This window comes from Oryza sativa, chromosome 4 (assembly GCF_034140825.1).
Source record: "Oryza sativa Japonica Group chromosome 4, ASM3414082v1".
NCBI lineage: Eukaryota > Viridiplantae > Streptophyta > Magnoliopsida > Poales > Poaceae > Oryza > Oryza sativa.
This window is the reverse complement of record NC_089038.1, coordinates 34,559,473-34,584,533: the sequence shown is the minus strand read 5'-3', so window position 1 is coordinate 34,584,533 and position 25,061 is coordinate 34,559,473. Positions and strand designations below refer to the sequence as shown.

Here is a 25,061-nt window from a genome sequence, read left to right as displayed (position 1 = left end):
CTATATAAAAAAAATCAGTGCATAAGCTATACTACTCATTCCGTCTTAAAATACAAATACTTTTAGCTATGAATTTAGGCACATGTATATATAAATTTACAGCCAAAAAATTGTTATGTTTTGCGAGAGGTAGTAGTAGAAATGAGCTCTTAATTTTAGGAGGTGGCCGTATACACACCCTTGTTGGTGTATAAGCCGGGTTTTATAAATTCTCATTATACGAAAGAAATAAGTTCTTAATAACTTAATATTGAAGGAAATAACTTTGAAATGGGTCCAATTTGCAAAATGTCCTTATAAATGGAAGTGAGTAGTTTGTTTTTTCAAAATCCTTTTAGGACGGAAGGAGTAGTTTTTAAGTTGCAGAAGGGAAACATGGAATACCTGCTGGTCTGATAATAGGCCGAAAGCCCAAGAAGAAATCAGATCCGTTATGCTTGGGAGTCCAAGCTCATCCACGCTGAGCCACAAACAATCCAGCCCAAAGCCCAAACAGCCTATCTCCTACGGCGGCAGCCGGCGCGGCGACCAGTCGTCGCCGCCGGCCCCCTTTCCTCTCCGGCGCAGGCGAGGGGGGAGCAGATCGGGTAGGCGGAAAGCTGTCGTCATTCCCCCGCCGCATCGCGGCGAACGGCGCGGGCGTGGCAGCCTTGGGGTTCGCGGGACGACGCGCCCCCGACGCGCGCCTGCTTTGAGATTGATGCCACTCGTGGGCTCGTGGCTCGACTGCATCGGTGGTGCCTGCGCACACGGCGCACCCCGTGAAGGCTTCGCGCCTTCGATCCGCTGCTGAGGTACGGCCGCTTCCTCTTCGACTCCCCTTTCGAATTCGTTCGTTTGGAATTTGAAATCCATCCATGGGGAGATTGCGGTTCATCCTTGTTCGGTCTTAGCTGTTTATGCAGATTATGTGCCCAAGCTTGCTTGGGAATCGTTTCCCTTCGATTTAAGTCGAGCAGCGGTAGTTTTTGGATTTGCTGTGCTAAGAACTTCCTTCTAATTGGATTTTGCTAGCGTTTTAGAAAGCATAAATTCAATCAAAATCCCGTTTACATAATGAGCTGTCTGTGCAAGACCCGTAGTTGTGAATTGTAAGTTAGTAACCTCATTTTTTTCTTTACAAAAGAGTAGATTGGAATAGCACAGCGGTCAACTCAAAAACCCAAATTTTGTAAATGGCATGCTTAATATATATAATGGAATTACACATTGGGACATGTAAACCACACATGCACTTTAAATTTTGAAATATATTCGATCCTAAAAGTTGTAGATGATGGCTAAAGATAATTACATGCGTTTCTCTGAAAGAAAAACCAACTGACTCTTATTAGACTGGAAATGGACACCTGGCAGCCAAGATATGGCTTGTATTGATGATGATGATGATGATGATGATGATGATGATGATGATGCTTAGGATTTCAACATGCCAAGATAAACTTTAGCTTGATCTGCTTCTCAATACCATAGAACCAATTGGCCTACATGATTGGGTGATGTTAAAATCTCATACCATAAAAACAAATTACATGACCATGTATATAACCACAAGGTATATAATTGAGCACTTCTGGTCTGGATTTGCTCCTTATAGATGGTTACATCATTTTTCTTAACAAAAAAGACGTGAATATTAGGGAAGGACCTAATATCAAATAATTAGAAGGGGTGAAACTTCGAATCCAGGTCGTCTAGCCCACCACCTTGTGGAGCTAGCCGGAAGACTCCTAGGCGTTTCTCACATCATTTTTCTTAACGTGATTACCTTCTGTACTTCACTCTTTTCATTGTTTCTCATTCATAAATCTTTATTCTTCCTTAATTCCTTGGCTCTTAAATGTAAAAATTTTATATGGATGACAGTGTCCACCAAGAAAAAATAAACAAAATGAATAAATGTGTCCCTTTCATACGGAGTAGTTAATACAAAGTCCTAGCTTAAATGGCTAACAGCAGGAGCCCTATTGTTATTGTATATTTTTTACACGGTTGGTTTTCCTTACCTTCTACAGACCCATATCAATACCGTATGATGGAAAGGAAAAACAACTTGACAGTAAACAAGTTAGTAAAACTAGATCAAAATGGTACAAAATAGACTAATTAAAGACGCAGCATTAGTCTGAAACAGATAGGGATAAACTGTTGGGAGACATATGCACATCGTACTACCTACTTTTGGACGTAAAGTGAAGACCGTACCGTGAATGTGCCCCTTACATTCTAAGGCTCTCAAGAAAGTTCCTTTGCCTGTTGTCCATATTGGCAGTGAGATGCTCTAGGAAGTCATTAAAGCTGTTTTCTTTGTACTTTTGTGGATTTTCCTCGTCGACCAGCTCTTTGGCACTGGAGACCTTCTCATGCAGTGCAAAACCATGAATGCTAGCGAGAGAAATCCTTGCTTCTTGAGGATTCAGAACAGCGCGGTGCACAACAGTCTTGATTCGGCCATTGCTTAGAACTTCCATGTGGTCTCCTACATGGACATGCAATGCATGTGGGAGTTGCTGGACCACTTTCCAGCTGTTGCTGCTGCGGTCAACAACCTCAAGGCCCTGACAACTTGTGAGCAAGATGGTTAGGAGCCCATAATCAGAATGTGCTGCCAGACCTATTGACGTATCACTTTGAGACACTTTAGGGTAGCAATTCACTGACAATAGCTGTAAGCCTTCCTCAAATTTCTCTTGCATGTATTCCTTGCCAATGCCTAGGCCTTCTAGAATTGCTTCCATCAGTTTCAGAGCCACCACCCTTACTTCTACGGCATATTTTGCCATGTATTCCCTGTTTTCAATAAACAAAAGGAGTCATTTTCATTCTTACTGTCATGCACTGTTATTTTGTTTGTTCAACAATGTAAAATGACTTTCTAAGAGAAGAAACTGCTTGCCTATATATTGGTGGTTGCTGTGGCCAGTATTGCAGCCAATCGCAGAGGGGATGGGCATAATGCTTCAGGAATGCCCGAGACATACTAATGCCATCCTTTGAGCTGGTATCGTATCTAACAGGTTGCCGGATATCATCTGATGCATACTCTTTCTTTATCTCATTTGGCAGTTTGAAGAATTCTGAAGCAGCTTCAATAGCACCATCCATGACTGATTGACTGATCCCATGACTTATAACCTGCAAAATGGCAGAATTAGTAGAGACTTGGGTGCACAAGTAAGCTTTCTTTGTTCCCTTACTGCCTGCTAGTTAGTGATGATGTAGGAAAAGAATGCTTTGGTACTTATCTTATGAAGTAGCAACTTAATCAGGAAAAATAGCATTTGAATGGTCCTTCTCTATATGCACAAATTGCACTTTTATATACATGGTCCGTTCTTGTCATTACTGAAAGGTTTATAAAACACCCCAGTGATAGTGCTGGCAGCCTTGATATGTCCACATGGACGGAAAAAGAAAAAAAAATTGCAGTGGTTTAGAACCCAAAGCTAAAATATCGATTAGGTGTAGAGTCAGTTTCAGACTTGTGAACTTGAAATGTTAACCAATCTTGTAAAAAGTAGATGATCATATAGAGGTTTTACATATGTCTTTTTTAACCTAGAAAGAGATACTTTGGCATATCTTTTCAAATTTTGTGAATACTAATTTACAGTTCATCATTGAAATATTTATTGTTACAAAGAACTAAGGTCTCAATTCAAAGTATCAAGTCATTCATTGCATTGCAATGATACGGTACTTTGCATATGTCATGTATTTGTGTACCTTCGGTTTGGCAAGCTAATCAAGTCTAGCATGCTCACAGCACAAGGTTTGCTTCCGCTTCATCATTTGTGGGTTTCCACATAACAAACTGATAAAGTTTAGTTGTTTTTTTTCCTTATCTAGTTTTTCCCATTTTCATGAAAGAGCTGTTTAGCCCATACATAGAGTTGGTGCAGTGAATTGTACTATATGTACAGTTTTCCTAGACTTGCACAGATCAAACTCTCCATTTTGGTGGGAGCAAAAATAGGATGCAGCTCATCAAACATGTAGTTCAGTAGATACAGACTGCCCATATCACCACTTCCAGAAAAAGGAGGCGCATACCATATTCTTCACCGTTAGCGAACAATATTATGCTGCCATTGCTACCTGCAGGATTTCAAAGAAGGGTCCCGATCTGATAGCTCCTAGGGTTCAATTACTTGCTCTTTGATTTGGAGTTTTCTGCCAGATAGAAATGTGGCTGGGACACAAGGATAAGCTTCCTTGGTTGACTACCCCATACCATTCTAGCACATGTCAAAATGGCGTCAACGTAAACTGTCTTCAGTGTTTGGACATAGGAAAAGACCAAGTCTAGAGAGTAAGAACATGACAAAAAGGCTGTGTCACTACGTTGCGTTAAAGGAAATTTACCTGGAAGTATCCCAGATCACGGCATGCTTTGGCGATATCGTTGACCACCCGGGACCGCACCGTGGGATCATCAAGACTGAGGTGGCCAAGGTTGATCACTGGCATTGGCGGCGGGTGGAGCTCCTGTGATGGCAGCTGCTCTTGAGGGATACCCTTCGACGTGTCAGACATTGTTGATCAGCGAAGAAGCCACACGCAGCTCAGGTACGCCAATTGGTTATGCAGAATTAGAACTGTACGCAGTGTGAGAGCTGTGGCTGCATCTCTTCTTATAGGAAGCCGAGGCTGATGGTTCATTCTCTCCTTCAGCTGCAGGTTGGTGCAAAAAAAAACCGCCGTTCTTCTCTGTTGTCTGTGCAGAAGCAGAACGCATACATGTGCATAATACACCTGATGGATCCTCCTCACCTGGACAGGGGGCTCCAAAGGAGAAGTCAAGTTAGGCGACGCATTTCCATCCATTCATGCACTTTGCAGCGTCTCGAAATGGACTACATGGATCCTGTATCTGGTCCAGGAGAGGAGAAGCCGCTGGGCATAGGCAGCGTACCTACCTACGTACGCTGGGAGCGCGTGGTGTGCGATGTTGCACCGCATCTGCATCATGCACAAGTAGCAATACTATATGAATCTTGAGTATGATGATGAATTGATGATGCTGAGCTACAGGCCAAGCTGCGCGACGCGTGCAACTGGGCGCTGGATTTTCTTAAGACCCAAGGAAATTAAGACGAGCAAGCGGATAATATTTGTGGGGAGGCAAGTTGGTTTGATTTGGCCATACATACTGTGTTTTTTGGCTGTCCAGGAGGGGCTCCCCCCGGGTCATGAAACCTGAACCGCTCGAAGGTTTCGGCACTTAAATGTCGCAGTGGCAGCATCCCAAAAAAGGCCGTTTTTGGCAGCTCTCGTAGGTCTGCAATTGTGAAAATTCTGTGGACAGCCACCCAGGTTTCGGTTTTGTCTCCTGTCTAGTCTTGGTGGTATCGCGGTGCAGCTGTTCCTGCAAAAGAGATGGACGGTCAGGATCAAGCGTGGACTTCTCCGTTTTTGTTCTCTCTGTGTGCGTTTGTTCCTTTTCTGCCTACGTGTTTGTATGTTTCGTTGTTTAGTTGTTTAGTTTGGTTCTCTGCTAGAGCAGTGTGATGAGATATGAAATCCTTGTGTAGAAGTCTAGAAGATACTGGAGTACCCTCTCCGTCCCACAATATAAGAGATTTTGAGTTTTTGATTGCAACGTTTGATCACTCGTCTTATTCAAATTCTTTTTGCAAATTAAAAAATAAAAAGTTGTGCTTAAAATACTGTAGATAATAAAGTAAATCATAAATAAAATAAATAATAATTTTAAAAATTTTTAAATAAGACGAGTGGTCAAATGTTACAAATAAAAACTCAAAATCCCTTATATTATGAGATTGGGGGAGTATACGGCAAGGGAGTGTGCTGTGTGTGGTCTGAGATGATGTGTACTGCTGCTAGCCTCTCGCCGTGTCGGCATTCGTTGGAACGGCGCGAGACTTGTTGTCATGGAAACAGAACTTGCATGATGCATTGTTCTACGTGAAGTTTGACTCCTTTTGATATATTATCGTTTTAAATATAATTAACAAACAAAATTCAGAATGATCAAACTGGCTAACCAGTAACCAGCATCTGCATCACCGAAGAAGGACATGAGCGTATGCAATTTCCGTTTGAAGTTGGCCTCAACAGGATCATTTCCAATACACGGCCCGCAGATTGCAAGAAGAATTCCGCTTCGGCCGCTTGGGAATCTGCAGCCCATGCCGCGATGGATCAGGCCGAATCTATTGCTTACCACAAGCCTATGGTTATCCGTACCATTAGTCCAGCCCATAATCCCCCTCTCACCATGGGCGGCCCACAGCACGAGGAGGAGCTCGCCGGCGTCCGGTGCGCGGTGGCCGGCGAAACACCGGCGACTCGCCGCCGCCGCCGCCTCCGGATCGCCCAAGTCAAGAAGGCGAGTTTTTTCCATACATATTTTACATTTACCAAAAAAAAATTAAAGAAAGCGACCGCTAATACGCGACTTCAGTAACTGACAGGGTGGCCCCACTGTCACAGTGTCCCTACCAACCAGAGGGACAGGGAGGCTGGGAAGAACGCGCGTCGAGAAAGGGAAGAGAGTGGGTGAGACCGTGAGAGAGGGGGATGGAGATGGAGGCGTCCGCCGCCGAGGGCGGAGCCGCGGCGGCGGCGCGGACGCTGCGGTGGGCGGGGCGCGCGGGGCACCTCGGGGGATTCCCGCGCGCCGCGGTGATCGCCGCCGTCGGGGCGGTCGCCAAGGCGTACGCGTCGCTGCTCAACACCACCACCGTCCACAACGCCGATGCCCTCCTCCGCCTCGTCTCCTCGCGGCCCCCCGGCACGCCGCTCCTCACCGTCAGCAACCACATGTCAACGTACGTTTTTCCCTAACATCCCCATTCCCTGGTCATATGTTACCCCCCATGTCCGATTGCTATTTCCCCTTGTTGATGTGAGACCTGAGAGGAGAGAGACTGGAGATTCCGTGTTGCTGAGTTGCGCTTGATCTGTCGCTGATCCGGTTCCTGTACGCAAAATCTCAGTGGTTTTTTTGGGTAACCCGCCTGATAACTAAATGGGATCACAGCCTGATAACATTTGACTCCATAATTGGTGCTAGCATGTTATATATAGTCAATTAGTCATACTTGCCTTGTGGATCAAAACAACTTGGAGAAGCCTTGCTCACGTTTTTTTTAAGCAGCCCTATTAGTTTTTTAGTGGATTAGGGGTAGATTTCGACTAAGTTTGTAGCTGTGAAAGATGACAATGCGAAGTCCTGGACCTCGCCACTCTGGTGCTTTTGTTGGAGAAAGCAAAAGGTGCAGAGAGAGTAACCATTTCTCAAGAACATAATAGAAAACACAATCATAGGGAAGATCACCGTTGTTGGGGAGATAGAGTAGAAGGTGCTCGGAAGGTAATGCGCAGCGATAAGAAGAGATATTAAGATACATTGGATTAATTCTTGCTTGCCTTTTGTCCATAACACGTAGGGTTACAACTAAAGATAGAGCCGGAGTGCAACTAGAGATTAAGTGTATTCCTAATTTATCCCAACGGACAAAGGACTAACTTGATGGGCAAGGTAAAGGGAACTGCCTACCCTTGGCTGCTCTAGCATCTTCACATGTCACCTGTGTTGGCCCTGGCCCCACAATGATGCCAATAGGGAACATGTTACATAACTGGTTTTCAATTTAAATTGTTGAAATTTTAGTTAGACTTAAGCATGTAACTAGATTGACACTGTACTTATGGAATTTGGATCTCTCATTTTTCATCTAACTTTGTTTAGTTGGATCATTCCTCTCTATGCCAACTTATTTGTAAGGAAACTGCATTTTGTATTTTTCTTTGCGACAAAATGCATGTGAAACAAACAGAAGATGAATATTTACATGTCCGGTTGACAAATTATCTTTTTATATACGTATGGAACATCTCGGTGCCACAATAATAGTGATGGATAGTTATGAATTGGATGTACAGTTCTCTGCTTAAAATTGGTCTGTGTTGGCCATTTCAATAACCTTGAGGTTATTCTATACTTGTTTGTACCAGGATGGATGACCCACTTATGTGGGGATTCAAGGGTTTTCCAACTACAGATGCCAAACTTCAAAGATGGGTGTTGACAGCAGAGGACATCTGCTTCAGGAATGTGTTCATGTCTTACATATTTCGACTTGGTGAGGCTTCTTATACGTCATTATATTCCTATTTCTTTCTTCTTTTCTTCTTTTTTTTTTTGCATTGATTTGACTGGCTGACTGATGACAACTCAGAATGGTAAACCATAAGAGAATACCTTGTAGAAAATTGGGCATTTTGCCTGATCTTCGCTTAAATTAGATTCTGGAATTGACAAAGTTCAGCTACAGCATGAAATGAAAAGAAAAGGCAACGAACACTGGCAGACCACACAACAAATGGTGCCATCCATTCTGTGTGATCCCTAGCGCATAGTTCATTTCAAAGATATGAACCATTTTCTTAGTGGTTTTCTGAAGTTTAGCAATGGAGATTTATATGTTTTAGAATGAAGTGACTGATTTGTCAACCATCCTTAATTGACATTCTCCCCTGTTGGAATATGTTATTGATTGTCAAACCATTCTCTGTTGGTAATATTTCCCTGTTGAACTATGGGACTGCTGGGCATAGTATTAATTCGTCTTGTACTTGCCATATAGATGGCATTAACCATTTAATTATCCCTCTGATTTTCAGTATCTCCCACCAAATGATATGTTCTGGTACTTTCCGTGCTATTTGTGCTGGTGCTAACACAACAGCAATATTATCGTGTCTAACACATGTGTTGTGTCTAGTTCATTTGCTATTTGAAATATTCTGTTCTGTTTTCAGCTTCTTTATTCTTTTGCTGCTCCTGACCTTACATTTTAGGGAAATTCAGTTCGTGCAACATTGGTGTTTTTGTGCACATCACAATTTGGCAATCTTTGTCTTAATAAATATTCTCTGCATCATGTGACAATCCTGCTGTTGACAAATAATTGTGTGCACAGGGAAATGTGTGCCGATCACACGAGGTGCTGGAATTTATCAGGATCATATGACTGAAGCCCTTGAAGTGCTTAGCACTGGAGACTGGGTATGCACATTTTCTTCATTTTATCACCGACCATTCTATCATTGACAGTTCTTGTATCTCTACTCATAATTTTGGCCTTTATTTAATTTCAAATCTCGTCATGACATATTCAAACAGTTGCATTCATTCCCTGAAGGAAAAATAGCTCAAGATGATCAGCCAATCAGACGTCTGAAGTGGGGAACTGCCAGTCTTATCGTCCGAGCACCAGTAACTCCAATTGTTTTGCCTATTGTGCATTCTGGCTTTGAAAAGGTTTGTATAAATCTATATATTTCCTGCATGTCAACATTTTTTGCCAGTAGCAGTTTCAGCTTCCAAATAAAAAGCTATCTTCCTCTTTCTGGAATATGAAAATTTTGCATGATGTACCGCCCATCCTTCTGTTATTCGATGAACTTAACATCTGAATTTTGGGTTTGATTCCCAAATCAATTGGATGAGATTAAAATATTGGGAAGAATTGACGCAAGAAGCTAAGTTGTGTGATAAGTGATCTGATAGGTTAAAATTTTGTCTTTTTTTATTTAATTACAACTAGGTCCAAGATATATGGATTGGAGGATTGCTTACTCTCCATTGATGAAACCTCAACTGAACCCAAGCAACTTGTGAATCTGTATTTGTTTTTTCCGGATAAAAACTATGATAATTTTGATAGAATATTGTCCATATATTCCCCACTTGGTTGTAGGTCATGCCAGAGAAATCATTTTTTGGGCGTCGACCGCCAGTGCCTCTTTGGAACAAGGAGATACATATCATCGTTGGAGAGCCAGTGGAGTTTGATCTGCCAAGCTTGAAGCAGGCAGCAAGAACAGTACCTCAGGATTCATCTTTTGAAAGGAAGGGTTGGCCAAGCATCATGCCAGACGGACTAGATGAAGCGGCTCAGAGATGGCTTTACCAGAAGATATCAGATAAGATCCAATCAGTTATGGAGACATTGCGGAAGAGACTTCTCGACCTGAAGCAACATTGATATTTGGCTGTTTACTTGCAATCCAAGGAGGCACCTCCTTTTTTTGAACAATACCTTCTTGAAATGGTAGAATATATAGCTTCATTGAACAGTTTCAGATGATGCAAAGACGATTGAGAGTAGGCAGTGGACGCTACATCTGTTGAGGTGAAAATTTGAGACGACGGTGAGAGATAGAACTCAGCATGTTAGATTACGAGGCATTTCTTTTTCAGTAGGTCAAGAATATTTGTCAAGCGCCTACTTTTCTTTTTATTGTTTGGAATGGTTTGCCATGTTTACGAGGCATGAATAAAGTCATCGCCTATTCAACTTGTTAGATGTTCTATTCTTGGCTTGTTTGTTATTTCTGTCTTCCCCGGCACTATGTGCAGCTTTGGTTTAAAACCTCTTTGCACCCCAGAGAAGATAGGTGCCAAAAGGCCCAAAACCGTGGCTCGCACACATGATCTGTTAGTATAGACTGTAGTAGTGCTTCTGCATAGTGTGTTGCAAGCTGTGCCCTTTTTTATTCTGAACCTGTGGATGACCGTTTTACTTTCCAGATCCCAGTAGTGTTGGTGTTGGTTGTTGGATACTACCGGCTCAAGGACCAAAGATCCAGAAGGGACAAGTTCGAGCCCAGACGGACCCGATGTGCGATGGCTTTTTCTGAACATTATTCGGCTGAACCGCACGAATAACAGGTATGTACTACTAGTATATCGAGGACGAAAAATGCAATCCCACGGACCACTGGATCACATGACGCAACAACTGTGCGGGCGAGCACCGTTTGCTGTACGCATTCGCTGTTTTCTTTTCCTCTTTTCGAAAGTGACCCAACATGCCGCCGGCCAGCCAGCCAGCCATCCAGCCATGGTGGAAACCGTCATTTTTCTGTTATTCTGTATAGGCAGAAGCAGCTGTCTCCACGGGCAACAGCAGGAGCAGGCAGCCAGGCACTCGAGGCTTCAGCCTCAGCCGAGACGTATTCATTCGTTCACGGCTCAGGCCTCGCGGAAATACGTGACGCCCACTCAATGCCGTCCTCCGTCTCCGACACGGATCCTTGTCCTTGGAAAAAAAAAACGTTGATGGTGGTTGGATTGGATGCGTTTGCCGGGTGCGACGCGAGCAATCAAGATAGAAAACCGGTACATTACATATACGCGAGGCGGGCGGGGTCACGTCTTTTTTACTCGCCGCGGCCCGCGGCGTAGTACGTGACAGTGTCTCTCTCAACGCAAGTGCATTTCGAGTTTGGTGATCCGGGTCGGCGCCCTCGTTGAACGTACAGCAAGCGCCGCGTCGTTTTCGTGGCCGTCTGGTGCGGCAGTGGACGGTGCGACGGTGCGTACGTGCATTCCATCTGGGACTAGCTTGAGGGGTCCAATAGCTGCCAGAGCGGCTCAGCCGCTAATTCGGACCCCGCGCTAATTCCCACACGCATCTTTTAATTCTGTGCAAAATTTTCAACACTATCAACGTTTAAAGAGGAAGGTCAATAGTGCAGCCTACTACTAGCTTCAAATCATCTATAGACAATGTAATAACCAATTTATACAATAGTTGCTTATTATACTATTAATACCTGATCCCACCCTGCTATTGTACCTGCTTTAACCATGCGTGATGTGGCAAAATCGGGGCTGGAACATGTACATTCAACCGGGGTCTTTTTTGTACATCCCGAGACCAAACCGTCCTGTCAGCAGGGCGTTCCTTCCTCGTGGTAATGGTACGAGTTCATTAGCAATAATCGGCTTTCGTGATTACACATCAGTGTGTTAGAATTTTTTTTTTTAAAAAAAACTTGTTACTAGAGATTAAAACGATTGTATTTAGCCAAAAAGGAGAAAAGGCTGTCCAAACATTAAGAGGGGTACACTTATTTTAGTCTTTACACGATGGTGGGATCTCCTCGTTGATTCAACTGTATTATACTCTCTCCGTCCATGATAAGACAATTCATACTACAATAAAATCTGTACAGATTCATTGTACTATAAAATATCCCATCCACTTTTAAATTGCTATATTATAAGACGAAGTGAATAGTTTATATTCTCTGACTTTTATTCACCTCATACATGGTTCGTAGAAATGCACATCATTCGGTTGCCAAAAAGAAGAAGAAGAAGTTTTGAGAATTGAGATAGCTTTAGTACAAACCCTTGTTAAACCAATTAGATTTAAAAAATCGAACTAAAATTTAATTTTTGATAAATTTTGTCCGAATTTCACGAGTTTTCCAAATAAATTTGGACCTTTTTCTTCAATAAAAACTGAGAGATGTTTTCAATCCCGCAATGGCTTCGTGACCCCTGTGAAGAACAGATCCGTTTGGAGCATAGGAATTGTTTAATGGACCCTCTTTGGTTAGTTACCTGTACATTCCTTCATAAAACATCAGTACAGTAGCTGCTTAATTGGATATGTATAGATACAGTCAGATAATCAGTAGCATTATTCTAGACTCGTAGTGCGATTGTCGCTGGCTATCTGTTGGCTTGTCCAGCTAACAACCGGTCAGTAAATATACATGCATGATGCAGTGTCCTAGCTATCTAGCCGTAGCCACTAAATACCCTTTGGCAAAACTTGAAGGGAATTCCTGAGCTTTCTTGACTTTGATATCCAGACTACGACCAACAAAAAAGCTAGACACACTACAAACAATAGCTGTCGACGGCGACGTAGATGATGCCGAACTAATCCCAGCTTACGCTTTCAGGGGATCAGCATTCAGCAAGTGTCATGCTATGTACTACACATCGAGCGTTTGCTGCACGATTTCTTTCGTTATCAGCGTACGTGCGTACTCATGATACATCATTGGTGTTCTCACTTCTCTCCCTGGCATCTCACATGGTAGGCCTACGCTGCGTCCAACCGGGGCCCGAACAAAGGCGGATCGAAGTAAAACTAGCATAAAAATGGGGACGAGATCTCCCTCTCCTTTCTGTGTTGCAATTAATCTCTCGCCTCAGATACCGTGTACAGTACGTACTCGTGAGAAATCGACAAAAGGTACACGTCAAGCTCGCTCGCCGTCTCGCCGGCTCGCCATGGTCCGTGGCCGCCGCGGAAACCCCACGCACCACCGTGTATAACCACACCGCCGCCTGCTCGGTTGATTGGAATTTTTTGCTGCTTCTGCTGCGGGCGCGCGTGTGCACGGTGCGGCTAGCTAGCTAGCTCGTCGTCTCTCCCCTTATTGCCGCCGCGCGTGTTGGGCCGCGAGATGCCGTCGTTAGGTGGCGGTGCACGGCCACGCGAACAGTAGTCTGGCCAGTTGCTTCGCGCTCTACGGGGATGTTAGATTGACATTATTTTTAATCCTGTACTCCATCCATCGTTAAGAGTTAGACACAATTGTTAAGAAAGTATGTAGAAATGAATGGTGGAGGTTATGATTAGATGATTAGTGAGATAGGTGGAAAAAGTGAATGATGAAAGGTTGTGATTGGTTGAGAAGAGAATGTTGATGGAGAAGTTGTTATATTTTCAAACAAATTCTGAGAGATAAAAGTTGTTATTTTTGAGACGGAGGGAGCATTATTTTTAAGTTGTTAAAAAATACTTACATTTAGTTAATGCTAAAATTTAATAAAATTTATTTTCACTACCATCTATACACCCACTATATCAGCACAACTGCACAAGCGGCGCCAGCAAAATCGATAGTAGTATACCGGATGTTTCTCGGTTTTACTGCAAAACGAGTTCGAGGACACCACGTTCTGCCAAACTTAATGTTTTTTTTTCTTGTTTGCCGTTATACTAGGAGGAGTAGGCTGGATGCAACAACATTCCCAATATTGAAGGAATATATAGGCTTGCAAAATGCCAGGACAAATTAAGAATTTGAGATGGGAGGAACGGGACAGAAAGCGATGTCATATCCTATTTGCTCTCCCGTAGGACCCATAATCGCTACACGTGGAATCGCGGGGGGGGGGGGGGGGGGGGACATCCGACATGGGATTCGTTCAATTCCAACTCATGCGGGGTAAATGAATGCATTTTGGTTTAGTACGCTTCACTTCATTGCACAAATAAATTGCGTGATTCAGTACGTACTATAAAATCCAAAAAAAAAAGAGTTACCAGTATTACCATTAGCATATCATTGCATACCAGATACGACTCTATGTTTATACTAATACGTGAAGCTGCAAATAGGCAAATGAAAATCAACTCATCTACTGCCTGGACTAGAGTACGAGAAGTAAAAATCTTCACGTCAGGATGCATGCTGTGTGTCACGTTGCTCATCGCGCGGTTCACGCTTGACGGCCATGTCATCACTGTAGAGTGGGCCCAACAGGACACCTCCCCCCTTGCTTCTTCTTTTTTTTTTTTTTTTTAAAAAAACAACGCAAACTGTTCTCCTCAAGCGCACCTCCCCCCCGAAAAATCAAAATCGAAGCGAGAGCGAGTAGTAATTCCCTCGCTGGCGCTGCTGCGTGATTTCTTTAATCCTCCGCCTCCGCCTCCTCGTCCTCGCCACCACTACTCCTCCCTCTCGTGAGCCCCTCGCCTCTCCCTGTCTCCCTCCCACCTCTCTCTCTCTCTCTCTCCTCTCTCTCTCTCTCTCTCTCTCTCTCTCTCTCTCTCTCTCTCCTCCTCCTCCTGCACCGCCCCGCGCCGCCCCTTGGCTTGGATCTCGTCCTGCCGGCCGCGGGCGGACGCGGCGGCGACCCGGTCCTCTCCCCACACCCCGACACGCCGTGCGAGTAGCTGTCTGTCTATACTTTCGAGGCCTGCATTGGCGGGATCTGCGTCCATTCGTCGAGCTGCACGGAGCGGGGAGGGGCGCGGAGCTCTGAGCTGGTGCTTCTGCTTGCGTTTTTTGGGTGTCGCTGGATCTGAGGGCCGCGCTGCTCGCCTGCTCCACGCCGGCTAACGGGGGCGGGGTTCAGGGGGTTCAGGGGGTTCTGGTGGTGGTTGGTAGCGATTGCTGCGTGGTGGATGGGAGTTGAGGCTTGAGGTTGAGGGGTTGCGTCTCTGAGGAGCGGGGTGGATAAGGGAGATGGCGGCCGGCGGCGTCGGTGGAAGCAACGGCGCGGCTACTGCCGCCACGCCGCTGCATGGCTCGGCGACCTCCAGCATGAACGGTGGCGGCGCCAGCGGCGGCGATGGGTACGACAGCGACGGCTACAGCTTCGCGCCACCGTGAGTGCTTGTCTCCTCCTCCTGGTGTTTCTGCTGTCGGTTTAGCGATTTTTGATTTCCTGCTGAAATTTCGGATAAGTTTTGTTCGTCTGAGGTTTTGAATTTTCTATTGTGTATGATTACCTAAAAGTTTCCCAGGCTGCTGGAAAGTAGAGGAAAAGTTGGGTTGAGAGAAGGATTTACTCATTTATTTTGGATTAGTGTCGCTATAATTGGGTGTGTTTGTTGTACTTGAATCCTGGCCTACCTTACTACTGCTTAAATGCTTCGGGTACCAAATTTTTTGTTATTCTGAACTTCGCCATTGGATCCCTATTTACCAAGCTGTGTTCCGTGCACATTCACATGCGATTTTTATTTGCTCTGTGAGGTAGAATGGATCCCTATTTACTCTCTGCATTACTGTTTTTGCAGTACCCCGACGACTTTGTCTATGTCCATACCTCCGGAACTTGCTGGAGCAATTCCACTTATTGATAGGTTCCAGGTATATGCTAGCATTCCCAATGGTGTGATACATCCCATGGCGATAGCAATATCTCATCCATGTTCAATTGTTTACATTACGATTGATGACCATGTTGTGCCTTTAGTGGTTTACAAGAGCGTACACTTTAGAGCTGAGGCATTGTTTTGCTGAACAATTGCAACAGTTGATTGTTTGAGACGGAAGATGCCCATCATAATTATCACCATGCAATAAATTTGACGAGATCCTGTAACAACTAAGAATTGATGTTTTCTCTATAAATGGATGGTGACATATTGAGAGAAAGGATAAGTATTCATATAGCTATGCATTTTGCACTATTCTAACTTGAATAAATAGGCTTGTCTACCTCGTTGTCATTAGTCCTTTTGTCCTTAACATTAGTATTTGCAAGTAGGAAACTTACCAGGCTGAAGAATTGGGAAAGGCTCCTCACAATCTTCTCATTGGTTGTAAACTGGATCATACTTGAATCTTGGATTTAACTTAGTTCGTTAGAGTTCTGTGTTTATTTGTAAATTTTGTCCCTGCGTTCAGTACCTGTAGACTGCAGTGATTCAATAGGAGCATGGAAATATTTCAATAGAATCGATTATTAGTGTCAGTACGCATGCATAATGAATTAATATGACTGCCATGTTAATCGTAGTACTGAAATATGAGTATATGACAGGTAGAGGGCTTTCTGAAGGCAATGCAAAAACAGATCCATTCAGCTGGAAAACGTGGTTTTTTTTCGAAGAAATCTGTGGGACCACATGTTCGTGAAAAGTTCACCTTGGAAGATATGTTGTGCTTCCAAAAGGTGATGCCATCAATCCCCACATTATCTGTTAGGTTGCATTTTGAGCAATTTGTTTATGTTTTCAAATCCTTTGCAAAAGTATAAGATTATGATAAAAATGGCGATGCTTCTATTATTCAGAGTTTCTTTGGTCTATTTTTGCAGGATCCTATTCCAACGTCATTGCTAAAAATAAGTAGTGACCTTGTAAGCCGTTCAATTAAGTTATTCCATGTCATACTGAAGTACATGGGCATCGATTCCCCAGCAATAATAAGTTTGGATGAAAGAATTGAACTTGTTGCAAAGCTTTACAAGCATACTTTGAAACGTTCTGAACTGAGAGATGAGCTCTTTGCACAGATTTCAAAACAAACACGTAACAATCCCGACAGGTATGAAGCAGATTTCTCATGGATAGCAATTCGATGGGATACAACCATCTTATGAATGTTATTATTTGTACTTACAGGGCTTGGTTAATAAGAGCTTGGGAGCTTATGTATTTATGTGCGTCATCCATGCCACCAAGCAAAGATATTGGAGCATACTTGTCTGAGTATGTTCACTACATTGCTCATGGCGCTACAACTGATTCTGATGTTCGAGTTCTAGCACTTAACACACTAAATGCACTGAAACGCTCAGTTAAGGCAGGCCCTAGGGTTACAATTCCTGCACGGGAGGAGATAGAGGCTCTTTTATCCAGCCGTAAGCTTACAACAATTGTTTTTTTCTTGGATGAAACTTTTGAAGAGATCACATATGACATGGCAACAACTGTTGCTGATGCTGTTGAGGTATTTACATTTCTCCTCTGCAAGTAGATTTGAAATTGATATATGCTAATGCTGTTGAGTTCTTCAGAATAATTCAGTCAGACACATATAATATTTTGTTGGTACGGGTGCAACTTTCATGTGATTAAGCTATTATTGGTCGGGTAGTTTAATAATAACCATATGAGCATGGCATGATTTTTAGCCAACTGATGGGCTTGTTAAATAGGTACTCCCTCCATCCCATAATATAAGGGATTTTGGAGGGATGTGACACATCGTAGGACAACGAATCTAGACAAGCTCCTGACTAGATTCGTTGTCCTAGGATGTGTCATATCCCTCTAAAATCCCTTATATTATGGGACGGAGGGAGTAAAAACTATGAATATATCTCTTTTATGTGCATGGGGACTGAGGACAGTTAATTGATTTCATGTTTTATGCCAAAATATATTTTCAATGTTTCCATACAAAAATAGTTCTACTTCAAATTATTAGGTACTTAGGTCTTGCTTCTGGTTGCCACAGAGCAGAGATTCCCAACATCACAACTCGGTTCGAATATCAGAAACACTATTGTATTATTCATCAGAACTTTTTGTATAGTTTTTACTGTTTCTGTACGGTGTATTTGAAGTTGTAAGATCTAAGGAAACATAACATTTTATAATGACAGGAACTTGCTGGCATTATCAAACTTTCAGTATATTCTAGTTTCAGCCTTTTTGAATGCCGAAAGGTTGTTAATGGATCCAAGTCTTCAGATGTTGGCAATGGTATTTCTTTCAGTACAAAGTCACAAGGCTACCTTTTCCTCCCTTTCTGTTGTTTTTAACAGCACTTTTGTTTCCTTACTTTTCATACACAGAGGAGTACATTGGTTTAGATGATAACAAATATATTGGTGACCTCCTATCTGAATTCAAGGCAGCCAAGGATCGGAACAAAGGAGAAATTTTACACTGCAAACTTGTATTTAAAAAACGCCTCTTCCGTGAGTCCGATGAGGCTATAACTGATCCAATGTTTGTTCAGCTATCTTATGTCCAGGTACTGGCCTGGGCAGCTGATTGAAGTGCTGCCAATTCTTACGTTACAGAAGTAATATTGTTTCCTTGGAAGTGCTGACTAATATAATTGCTATGCAGTTACAACATGATTATATTTTAGGAAACTATCCAGTAGGTAGGGATGATGCTGCACAGCTATCTGCTCTGCAAATATTGGTCGAAATTGGCTTTGTTGACAATCCTGAGTCTTGTGTGTAAGTATTTTGTAAGGCCCTGCCTGATCTCCCATTGCACTCTTGAATGTAGTCTCAGCGATTGTAACAATAAGATACATCCTTTTGTTTTATTGACATGAAATTTTCTTGTCTTCCTAGTGAATGGATATCTCTTTTAGAGAGATTTCTACCCAGACAAGTTGCAATTACAAGAGCAAAGCGAGACTGGGAGCTTGACATTGTCTCACGCTATCAGTTAATGGTATTTACCTATCTGTACAACTTTATGATACCACACAAACTCGATCTAATTATTTTATGTCTATTCAATTTGTAACATACTTTTCCTATTCAACTCCATGGCTTGCGTCCATCATATCAATGATTGACTAACCTCTAGTTGTAAGAAAGGGGAGGTTTTGCAAATCTAAATTAATTTATTATTCTCTCAAATGAATTATTTCAATGTAAGTTGTGATGAAATAGTAAATTTCTCAATTCGAACTTACATGCAAAATATGCTTGATACTTCTCAATTACCTAAGTGCTTTATTGTTGCATTCAGGAACATCTGTCAAAAGATGATGCAAGGCAACAGTTTCTCAGAATCTTAAGGACTCTTCCATATGGGAACTCAGTTTTCTTCAGTGTCCGGAAGATTGATGATCCAATAGGACTTTTACCTGGAAGAATCATTCTGGGAATAAACAAACGAGGGGTCTGATGCCTAACCACATGTTGAAATGCTATACGTTTTCTGCCAGTTTTAGCTAATTTCTTTTTCTGCGTTAATGCAGGTTCATTTTTTCCGTCCGGTTCCCAAGGAATATCTTCATTCTGCAGAACTGAGAGATATCATGCAATTTGGGAGCAGCAATACCGCTGTTTTCTTTAAAATGAGAGTCGCTGGTGTTCTTCATATCTTTCAGTTTGAAACTAAGCAGGTTAGTTTTAAATCTCTACCAGGAAATAATTCATACTATGTGTAGGCTGTGAAATAACCATCTGATATTTAGGGCGAGGAAATATGTGTAGCACTTCAGACGCATATCAATGATGTGATGCTCCGCAGATATTCAAAAGCACGCTCTGCTACTAGCGCGGTTTCTCAAAACGATGTTTCTCAAACATATAAACCACCGAATATTGAAATATATGAGAAACGTGTCCAAGAACTGTCAAAAGCAGTTGAGGAATCTGAAAGGAAAGCAGATCTGGTAAGTGGTTTTAGCCGTAAAATAATATTGATAATGAACACTGCTTATAGTTTATAATCTTGGGAGAACTGTCTTGTTATTGCCTCTATCTGAAATGTATGATCTAGTGTAATTTTCTGTGCTAGTTTAGATTCAATATCTAGATCATTTGATCGTTATTGGATTATTGTCTGCAAACGGTTATTTGATTAATGCTTCCTGGCCTATGCCAATTTATAACCCTCTGTGATAGATAAAAAGAAGGTGAATGGTATATTACTTAGTTTTTTTTTTTTGCAGCATCACATATAAAAAGAACATATTAGGTGAAAAGCTGAATTCATGCATATCAAAGGATTTCAATAGATGTTATAATTTCACTCATTTTTATGGTAGACAATGAACTAGACTAGTAGGTCAAACTCGAAAGGTCTAAAAGGCAGTTCTGTCTCATGTTATTGGTGGATTTTTGTACAGAGAATATGGCTTAAAATCATGATTTTTTTAGCGCCATATTTCTTTTAAGCATCTATTCATGGAGTGCTTGAGTACATCTGCCATTTTTAGTTAAAACGGTCTCTATACCTTGCCTCATAAATACTAAAAGTCTCAGTAACAGTAAGGTATATCTTTAAGATCCTACTTCGGTCTTGCAAGTTGCAACATATTGAAGATAATGGCATTGTATATTTAGCATGGAAGAAACCATTACTTACATAGCTCATTTGTCACTGGTTGTCTTTTTTTTTTTTATAGTTGAATGAGGAGTTACAGAAGAAGACAAAACAAGAAAGAGATATGCAAAAAGAATTAGAAGGTCTGAGGGATACCTTGCAATCTGAACGGCAAAGCATTAAAGAAGTAACAAATGATCTTGATAAACTAAAATCCCTTTGTGATGAAAAGGACTCCTCTTTGCAGGTATGGCGATAAACTGTCAGCTTGGTTAAATATTTTGTATAATCTAACTTGCAATTTTATCAGGCTTCACTGATGGAGAAAACTAGACTGGAGACCAGATTAAAAAGTGGTCAGGGCCAAGAAAGCAGTAATAGAACAGGAGTATCAGGAAATCATTTTGAGAGAGATACTCTCCCAACTGTAGGCACTGTCAATAATAGCATTGAGGTACCTTAGAACAATTAGATATCTCTAAGGCTGTGTTTTGTCTTAAATGATTTGCTCGTATCTTTTGTAGCCAACCCTAGGTTTGCAAATTGTTATTATACATTTGACCTTTTGGGGGTTCTGAACAGATGTTAGCAAAGCTTGAGGAGGAGTTAAAATCCTGTAAGAAGGAGCTTGATGCATCCAAGGAATTATCAAAGAAATTAACAATGGAAAATAATCTGCTTGACCAGAAGGTTCAAAGGCTTGAAAGAGCAAAAAGTGAAGAGGTTTTCTTTTGCTTATCCTGGATCCCCTAATTATAGTTCACTGTGAGCATTGCATAGTTTTTTTTGTTTCATATTTTTGAGTATATATGGTTTCTTCAACTATACAGAAAAGTAATATGGAAAGAGTTTATGAGGATGAATGTTGCAAGCTGAAATCTCGTATTGCTGAATTGGAGCAAAAACTGGAAAGCAGAACACGTTCCCTGAATGTTACTGAATCGACTCTTGCCTTAAGAAATGCTGAGGTGGATACATTGCAAAACAGTCTCAAAGAACTTGACGAGTTACGAGAGTTCAAAGCGGTACGTACAAGATATATGACAAGTACATTCAATATTCTTATAGGACCTTCAGAAATTTGTAAAATTCTATTTTTCGTATTTCAGGATGTGGACAGAAAAAACCAACAGACTGCTGAGATTCTTAAAAGGCAAGGAGCACAATTGATTGAGCTTGAAAATCTTTATAAGCAAGAGCAGGTTCTGAGAAAGCGTTATTATAACACAATTGAAGGTATGCTAGAAATAGAAGTTACTTTTCTTTAGTTCTTATAGTATTTTATGATATCTTGGTTTCTAATTGAATCATAATTGCTCACAGATATGAAGGGAAAAATAAGAGTTTTTTGTCGTCTGCGTCCTCTAAATGATAAGGAGCTCATTGAAAAGGACAAGAATATTGTTTGCAGCCCTGATGAGTTTACAGTTGCACATCCATGGAAAGATGACAAGTCAAAACAACATATATATGACCGTGTTTTTGATGCTAACACTACCCAAGAAGAAGTATTTGAGGACACGAAGGTGACCTTTTTTTTAACACTTCTTTTTAACATACATGTGCTCATTAGATTATTTGCAATTGGACTCCATGTGTTTATCATGAATTTTGTGATGCAGTATCTAGTTCAATCGGCCGTTGATGGATATAATGTTTGTATATTTGCTTATGGGCAAACTGGTTCTGGAAAAACTTTTACAATTTATGGATCTGAAAACAATCCTGGTCTTACCCCAAGGGCTACCTCTGAACTTTTTAGGGTGATAAAGCGTGATGGTCACAAATATTCATTTTCTTTGAAGGTAACAATTTTTTCGTGTGCATCCTTAAATACATTTATATGCATTGGATGATACCTATTTATTTGGCCTATGTAAACAACAGTTGTACTATTAACAAAGTGATTTATTTTGACTTTCATATGATACGCAGGCATATATGGTTGAGCTTTATCAGGATAATCTTGTGGACCTGTTGTTGGCCAAAAACGCAACACACCAAAAATTGGAAATAAAAAAGGATTCCAAGGTATAGGACCAAGACATGTTAACCTTCTTTGTTCTTGCTTCACACGTTGTCTGCTTTTGTTGAAGTCTGTTGATTAGAAGAACAAGTTATGTTCCCATTTGACTATATTTTGTGCCTCAAAAGTAACATCCTGTACTGTCATAAAATTAATGTTTGCTCATTTCAAGCAAGATAATATAATTTTCGCTAATTTGGTTTACATTTGTTGTTGCAAGTTTAGGCAATCAATTTTAGCACCTTTTAGGTAAAAGACGATGCATCGGTAACATTCATCTGTGTTCCTGTACCTCCATAATTGAACTACATAACACAAATAGCTACAGTTTGAGGGTAATAGTGGCCAGGGAGTAGAGACAAACCTCTGACCAATGCAAATTTCCTTCAGGACTTCCCTCTATTAAAATGTGTATATCTTTAATTGCTCATGAATTGTTGCTATTTTACAGTTTTATAGAGCTAATTAATTTATAATTTTCCTTTTAGGGGGTTGTTACTGTTGAAAATGTGACAGTTGTGAACATTTCAAGTTTTGAAGAACTGAGGGCTATAATTTTAAGAGGTTCCGAGAGAAGACACACCGCTGGAACAAATATGAATGTTGAGAGCTCAAGGTCTCATTTAATTCTTTCAATCATTATTGAAAGTACCAACCTCCAGACTCAATCTTATGCAAGAGGAAAGGTATGGTGGGTTGTAACTGGAAACCTCATGCTAGCCTTGCTGTGTCGCATAACCAATTTGTTTCACAATTTTTTTTATAAAAAAACTATATTTGAGTATTCTTATTGTCTCCATTTAACCGTCTCTATCACTTACCTGTATATTGTTTAAATTTGCCGCTTTTACAAAATACCTATTTACATATACCTTTGCATGGTACGTTCCTCAGATATCAAACTAAACATCTACCATATATGTCCATATTTCAGTGGACGTATTATGAAGATTGATTACCATACCTTACCTCAAGTTGATAAGTTTTGCCTTCTTATGTATGACACTTGTTTGCCCATAATAACTCTTTGCATCTAGTTATTTTCGTAATTTGACAGCCTTTTGTTTTGAGTTTTGACTGGGAGTATCTATCGCAGAATGCTTGTCGGAATATATATTTCATAAAACCGACGCATTGCTGTAGCACTTGCATATTTGATTTAGGCATCTACATCAAACTATGTTCTAAGTTTTATTTTTCTTGTGTTGTTTATTTGCTATAATTAATTAAGAATAAATAAACTCTGCACAGAACACACTATATGTTAAGCTAGGCTGTGAGATGCTATTCTAAGCTGTCAAAATTTTCCGTGTGAACAGCTAAGTTTCGTGGACCTTGCTGGTTCTGAGAGGGTGAAAAAGTCCGGCTCAGCAGGAAAACAACTGAAAGAAGCTCAAAGCATCAATAAGTCTCTTTCTGCATTGGCTGATGTGATTGGGGCTTTATCTTCTGATGGACAACATATACCTTATCGGAACCATAAGTTGACAATGCTGATGAGTGATTCTCTTGGAGGCAATGCGAAAACCTTGATGTTTGTGAATGTCTCACCAGCAGAGTCCAACCTGGAGGAGACTTACAATTCACTCATGTATGAATTTCTATTGCTCCAGTATACAAGTCTTTTTGTGTTATGCCCCTGGTGCTCGTGTACACCTGTTGAGTATTGACTGGCATTTTTTTTCCTCCATCTTGCAGGTATGCTTCACGAGTGCGTTGCATTGTCAATGATACGAGCAAGCATGTTGCCCCAAAGGAAATCATGAGGTTGAAGAAGTTAATTGCTTATTGGAAGGAGCAAGCTGGCAAGCGTAGTGAAGACGACGACCTGGAGGAAATACAGGAAGAGAGGACACCAAAGGAGAAAGCAGATAATCGCTTGACTAGCTGAGAACAAGGTACCATCAGAATTCTATGCCCCTGGTTGCATCCTTGCACCGTCTGCAGAGGTGACTGATGTTGATGATCATTTTCGACTCGCCGACGCCGACGTGTTCACCAATCACCCGCTAACAGAACCTTCCGGTATGACCTAACAATGTTGTACACCAATTGTATAGTAACAGATTATATTATGGCAATGATGCCTCTTGTACAAAGGGAACCGTAGCACACATTCATAGGAGAATCAGATGGTGGAAGAGTTATTAGAACTAAGCTCCTTTTTGTCCCCTGAACATTGGTGTGCCACGACTACTGCTTCTGCTCACTTCTATAGCAGTGTAGCAAATGTTTGTGGCATCAGATGGACTAGCGGATGGTGATTTCCACGTTATCGTTCGATAAAATGTTCCTATCAGTTGCTAATTATTAGTGTGACATCAATCCTTTCAAGTTGACCTAGGATATAGTAGAAATTACGTGAGCTAGCCTCTGCGTTCTGAACTCATTTCTCAGCTTCTGCTCTCGTTTATAGTATGTTTTTTTGAATTGCTAAACAATACTTTTTTTAAAAGAAATATATAAAAAGGTTGTAAAACATTATATTAATCTATTTTTAAATTCTTTAAACTTAATTATAAATGTGCTAATGAACTATCTAGTTTTCATACGGAGGGAAAAAATTTCCAAACTATCACTAACGAACACAGGCGTCTTATTCTAAATAAGATGCGTGTTACTTGAAATAAATAAAGTACAACTGTTCCATGCAACAACCTTGCGGCTACATCAGATTGGGACTATCCAACGTTTGGCAGCGGAAG

At 41.3% G+C, this 25,061-nt stretch overlaps 3 protein-coding genes and 1 long non-coding RNA gene across 9 annotated transcripts; 3 read left to right on the top strand and 1 right to left on the bottom strand.

Moving 5' to 3' along the window:
- Positions 1-462: 462 nt before the first annotated feature.
- LOC136356140 (uncharacterized) lies at positions 463-4,518 on the top strand. 4 transcript variants are annotated; one of them, XR_010740895.1, is made up of 3 exons: positions 463-794; positions 3,067-3,174; positions 4,381-4,518. It is a non-coding gene; the product is annotated as an uncharacterized lncRNA (long non-coding RNA). The 4 variants fall into 4 exon arrangements; XR_010740897.1 differs by having other exon boundaries at positions 4,280-4,416; XR_010740896.1 differs by lacking the exon at positions 4,381-4,518 and adding an exon at positions 4,181-4,313.
- On the bottom strand, positions 1,172-4,606 carry LOC4337325 (flavanone 3-dioxygenase 3-like). 2 transcript variants are annotated; one of them, XM_015778307.3, is made up of 4 exons: positions 4,366-4,606; positions 2,897-3,135; positions 2,206-2,790; positions 1,172-1,484 (listed from the first exon to the last, which is right to left on the bottom strand). In XM_015778307.3, the coding sequence occupies exons 1-3, from the start codon at positions 4,534-4,536 to the stop codon at positions 2,220-2,222; spliced, it is 981 nt and encodes a 326-aa protein (XP_015633793.1). In that variant the 5' UTR covers positions 4,537-4,606; the 3' UTR covers positions 1,172-1,484; positions 2,206-2,219. The 2 variants fall into 2 exon arrangements, with proteins under 2 accessions (XP_015633793.1, XP_015633792.1); XM_015778306.3 differs by lacking the exon at positions 1,172-1,484 and having other exon boundaries at positions 1,942-2,790.
- Positions 4,607-6,496: 1,890 nt separating this feature from the next.
- On the top strand, positions 6,497-10,338 carry LOC4337323 (N-acylphosphatidylethanolamine synthase). 2 transcript variants are annotated; one of them, XR_001545001.3, is made up of 5 exons: positions 6,497-6,794; positions 7,984-8,111; positions 8,952-9,037; positions 9,174-9,292; positions 9,732-10,338. XR_001545001.3 is itself a non-coding variant. In XM_015778441.3 (5 exons), exons 1-5 carry the CDS (start codon positions 6,544-6,546, stop codon positions 10,017-10,019), a joined length of 891 nt encoding a protein of 296 aa, XP_015633927.1. In that variant the 5' UTR covers positions 6,497-6,543; the 3' UTR covers positions 10,020-10,338. The 2 variants fall into 2 exon arrangements, 1 of the variants encoding a protein (XP_015633927.1); XM_015778441.3 differs by having other exon boundaries at positions 9,155-9,292.
- A 4,213-nt stretch (positions 10,339-14,551) lies between these two features.
- Positions 14,552-24,661, top strand: KIN14I (kinesin-like protein KIN-14I). The gene is given in 23 exon segments (NM_001402453.1): positions 14,552-15,179; positions 15,594-15,666; positions 16,343-16,474; positions 16,619-16,848; positions 16,926-17,253; positions 17,912-18,011; positions 18,104-18,285; positions 18,384-18,499; positions 18,620-18,722; positions 19,026-19,178; positions 19,258-19,404; positions 19,477-19,677; positions 20,413-20,577; positions 20,641-20,784; positions 20,913-21,053; positions 21,161-21,355; positions 21,440-21,566; positions 21,654-21,856; positions 21,953-22,135; positions 22,266-22,361; positions 22,845-23,042; positions 23,676-23,947; positions 24,055-24,661. Coding segments are annotated over 23 exon segments (3,747 nt in total). The 5' UTR covers positions 14,552-15,114; the 3' UTR covers positions 24,248-24,661.
- Positions 24,662-25,061: the final 400 nt, after the last annotated feature.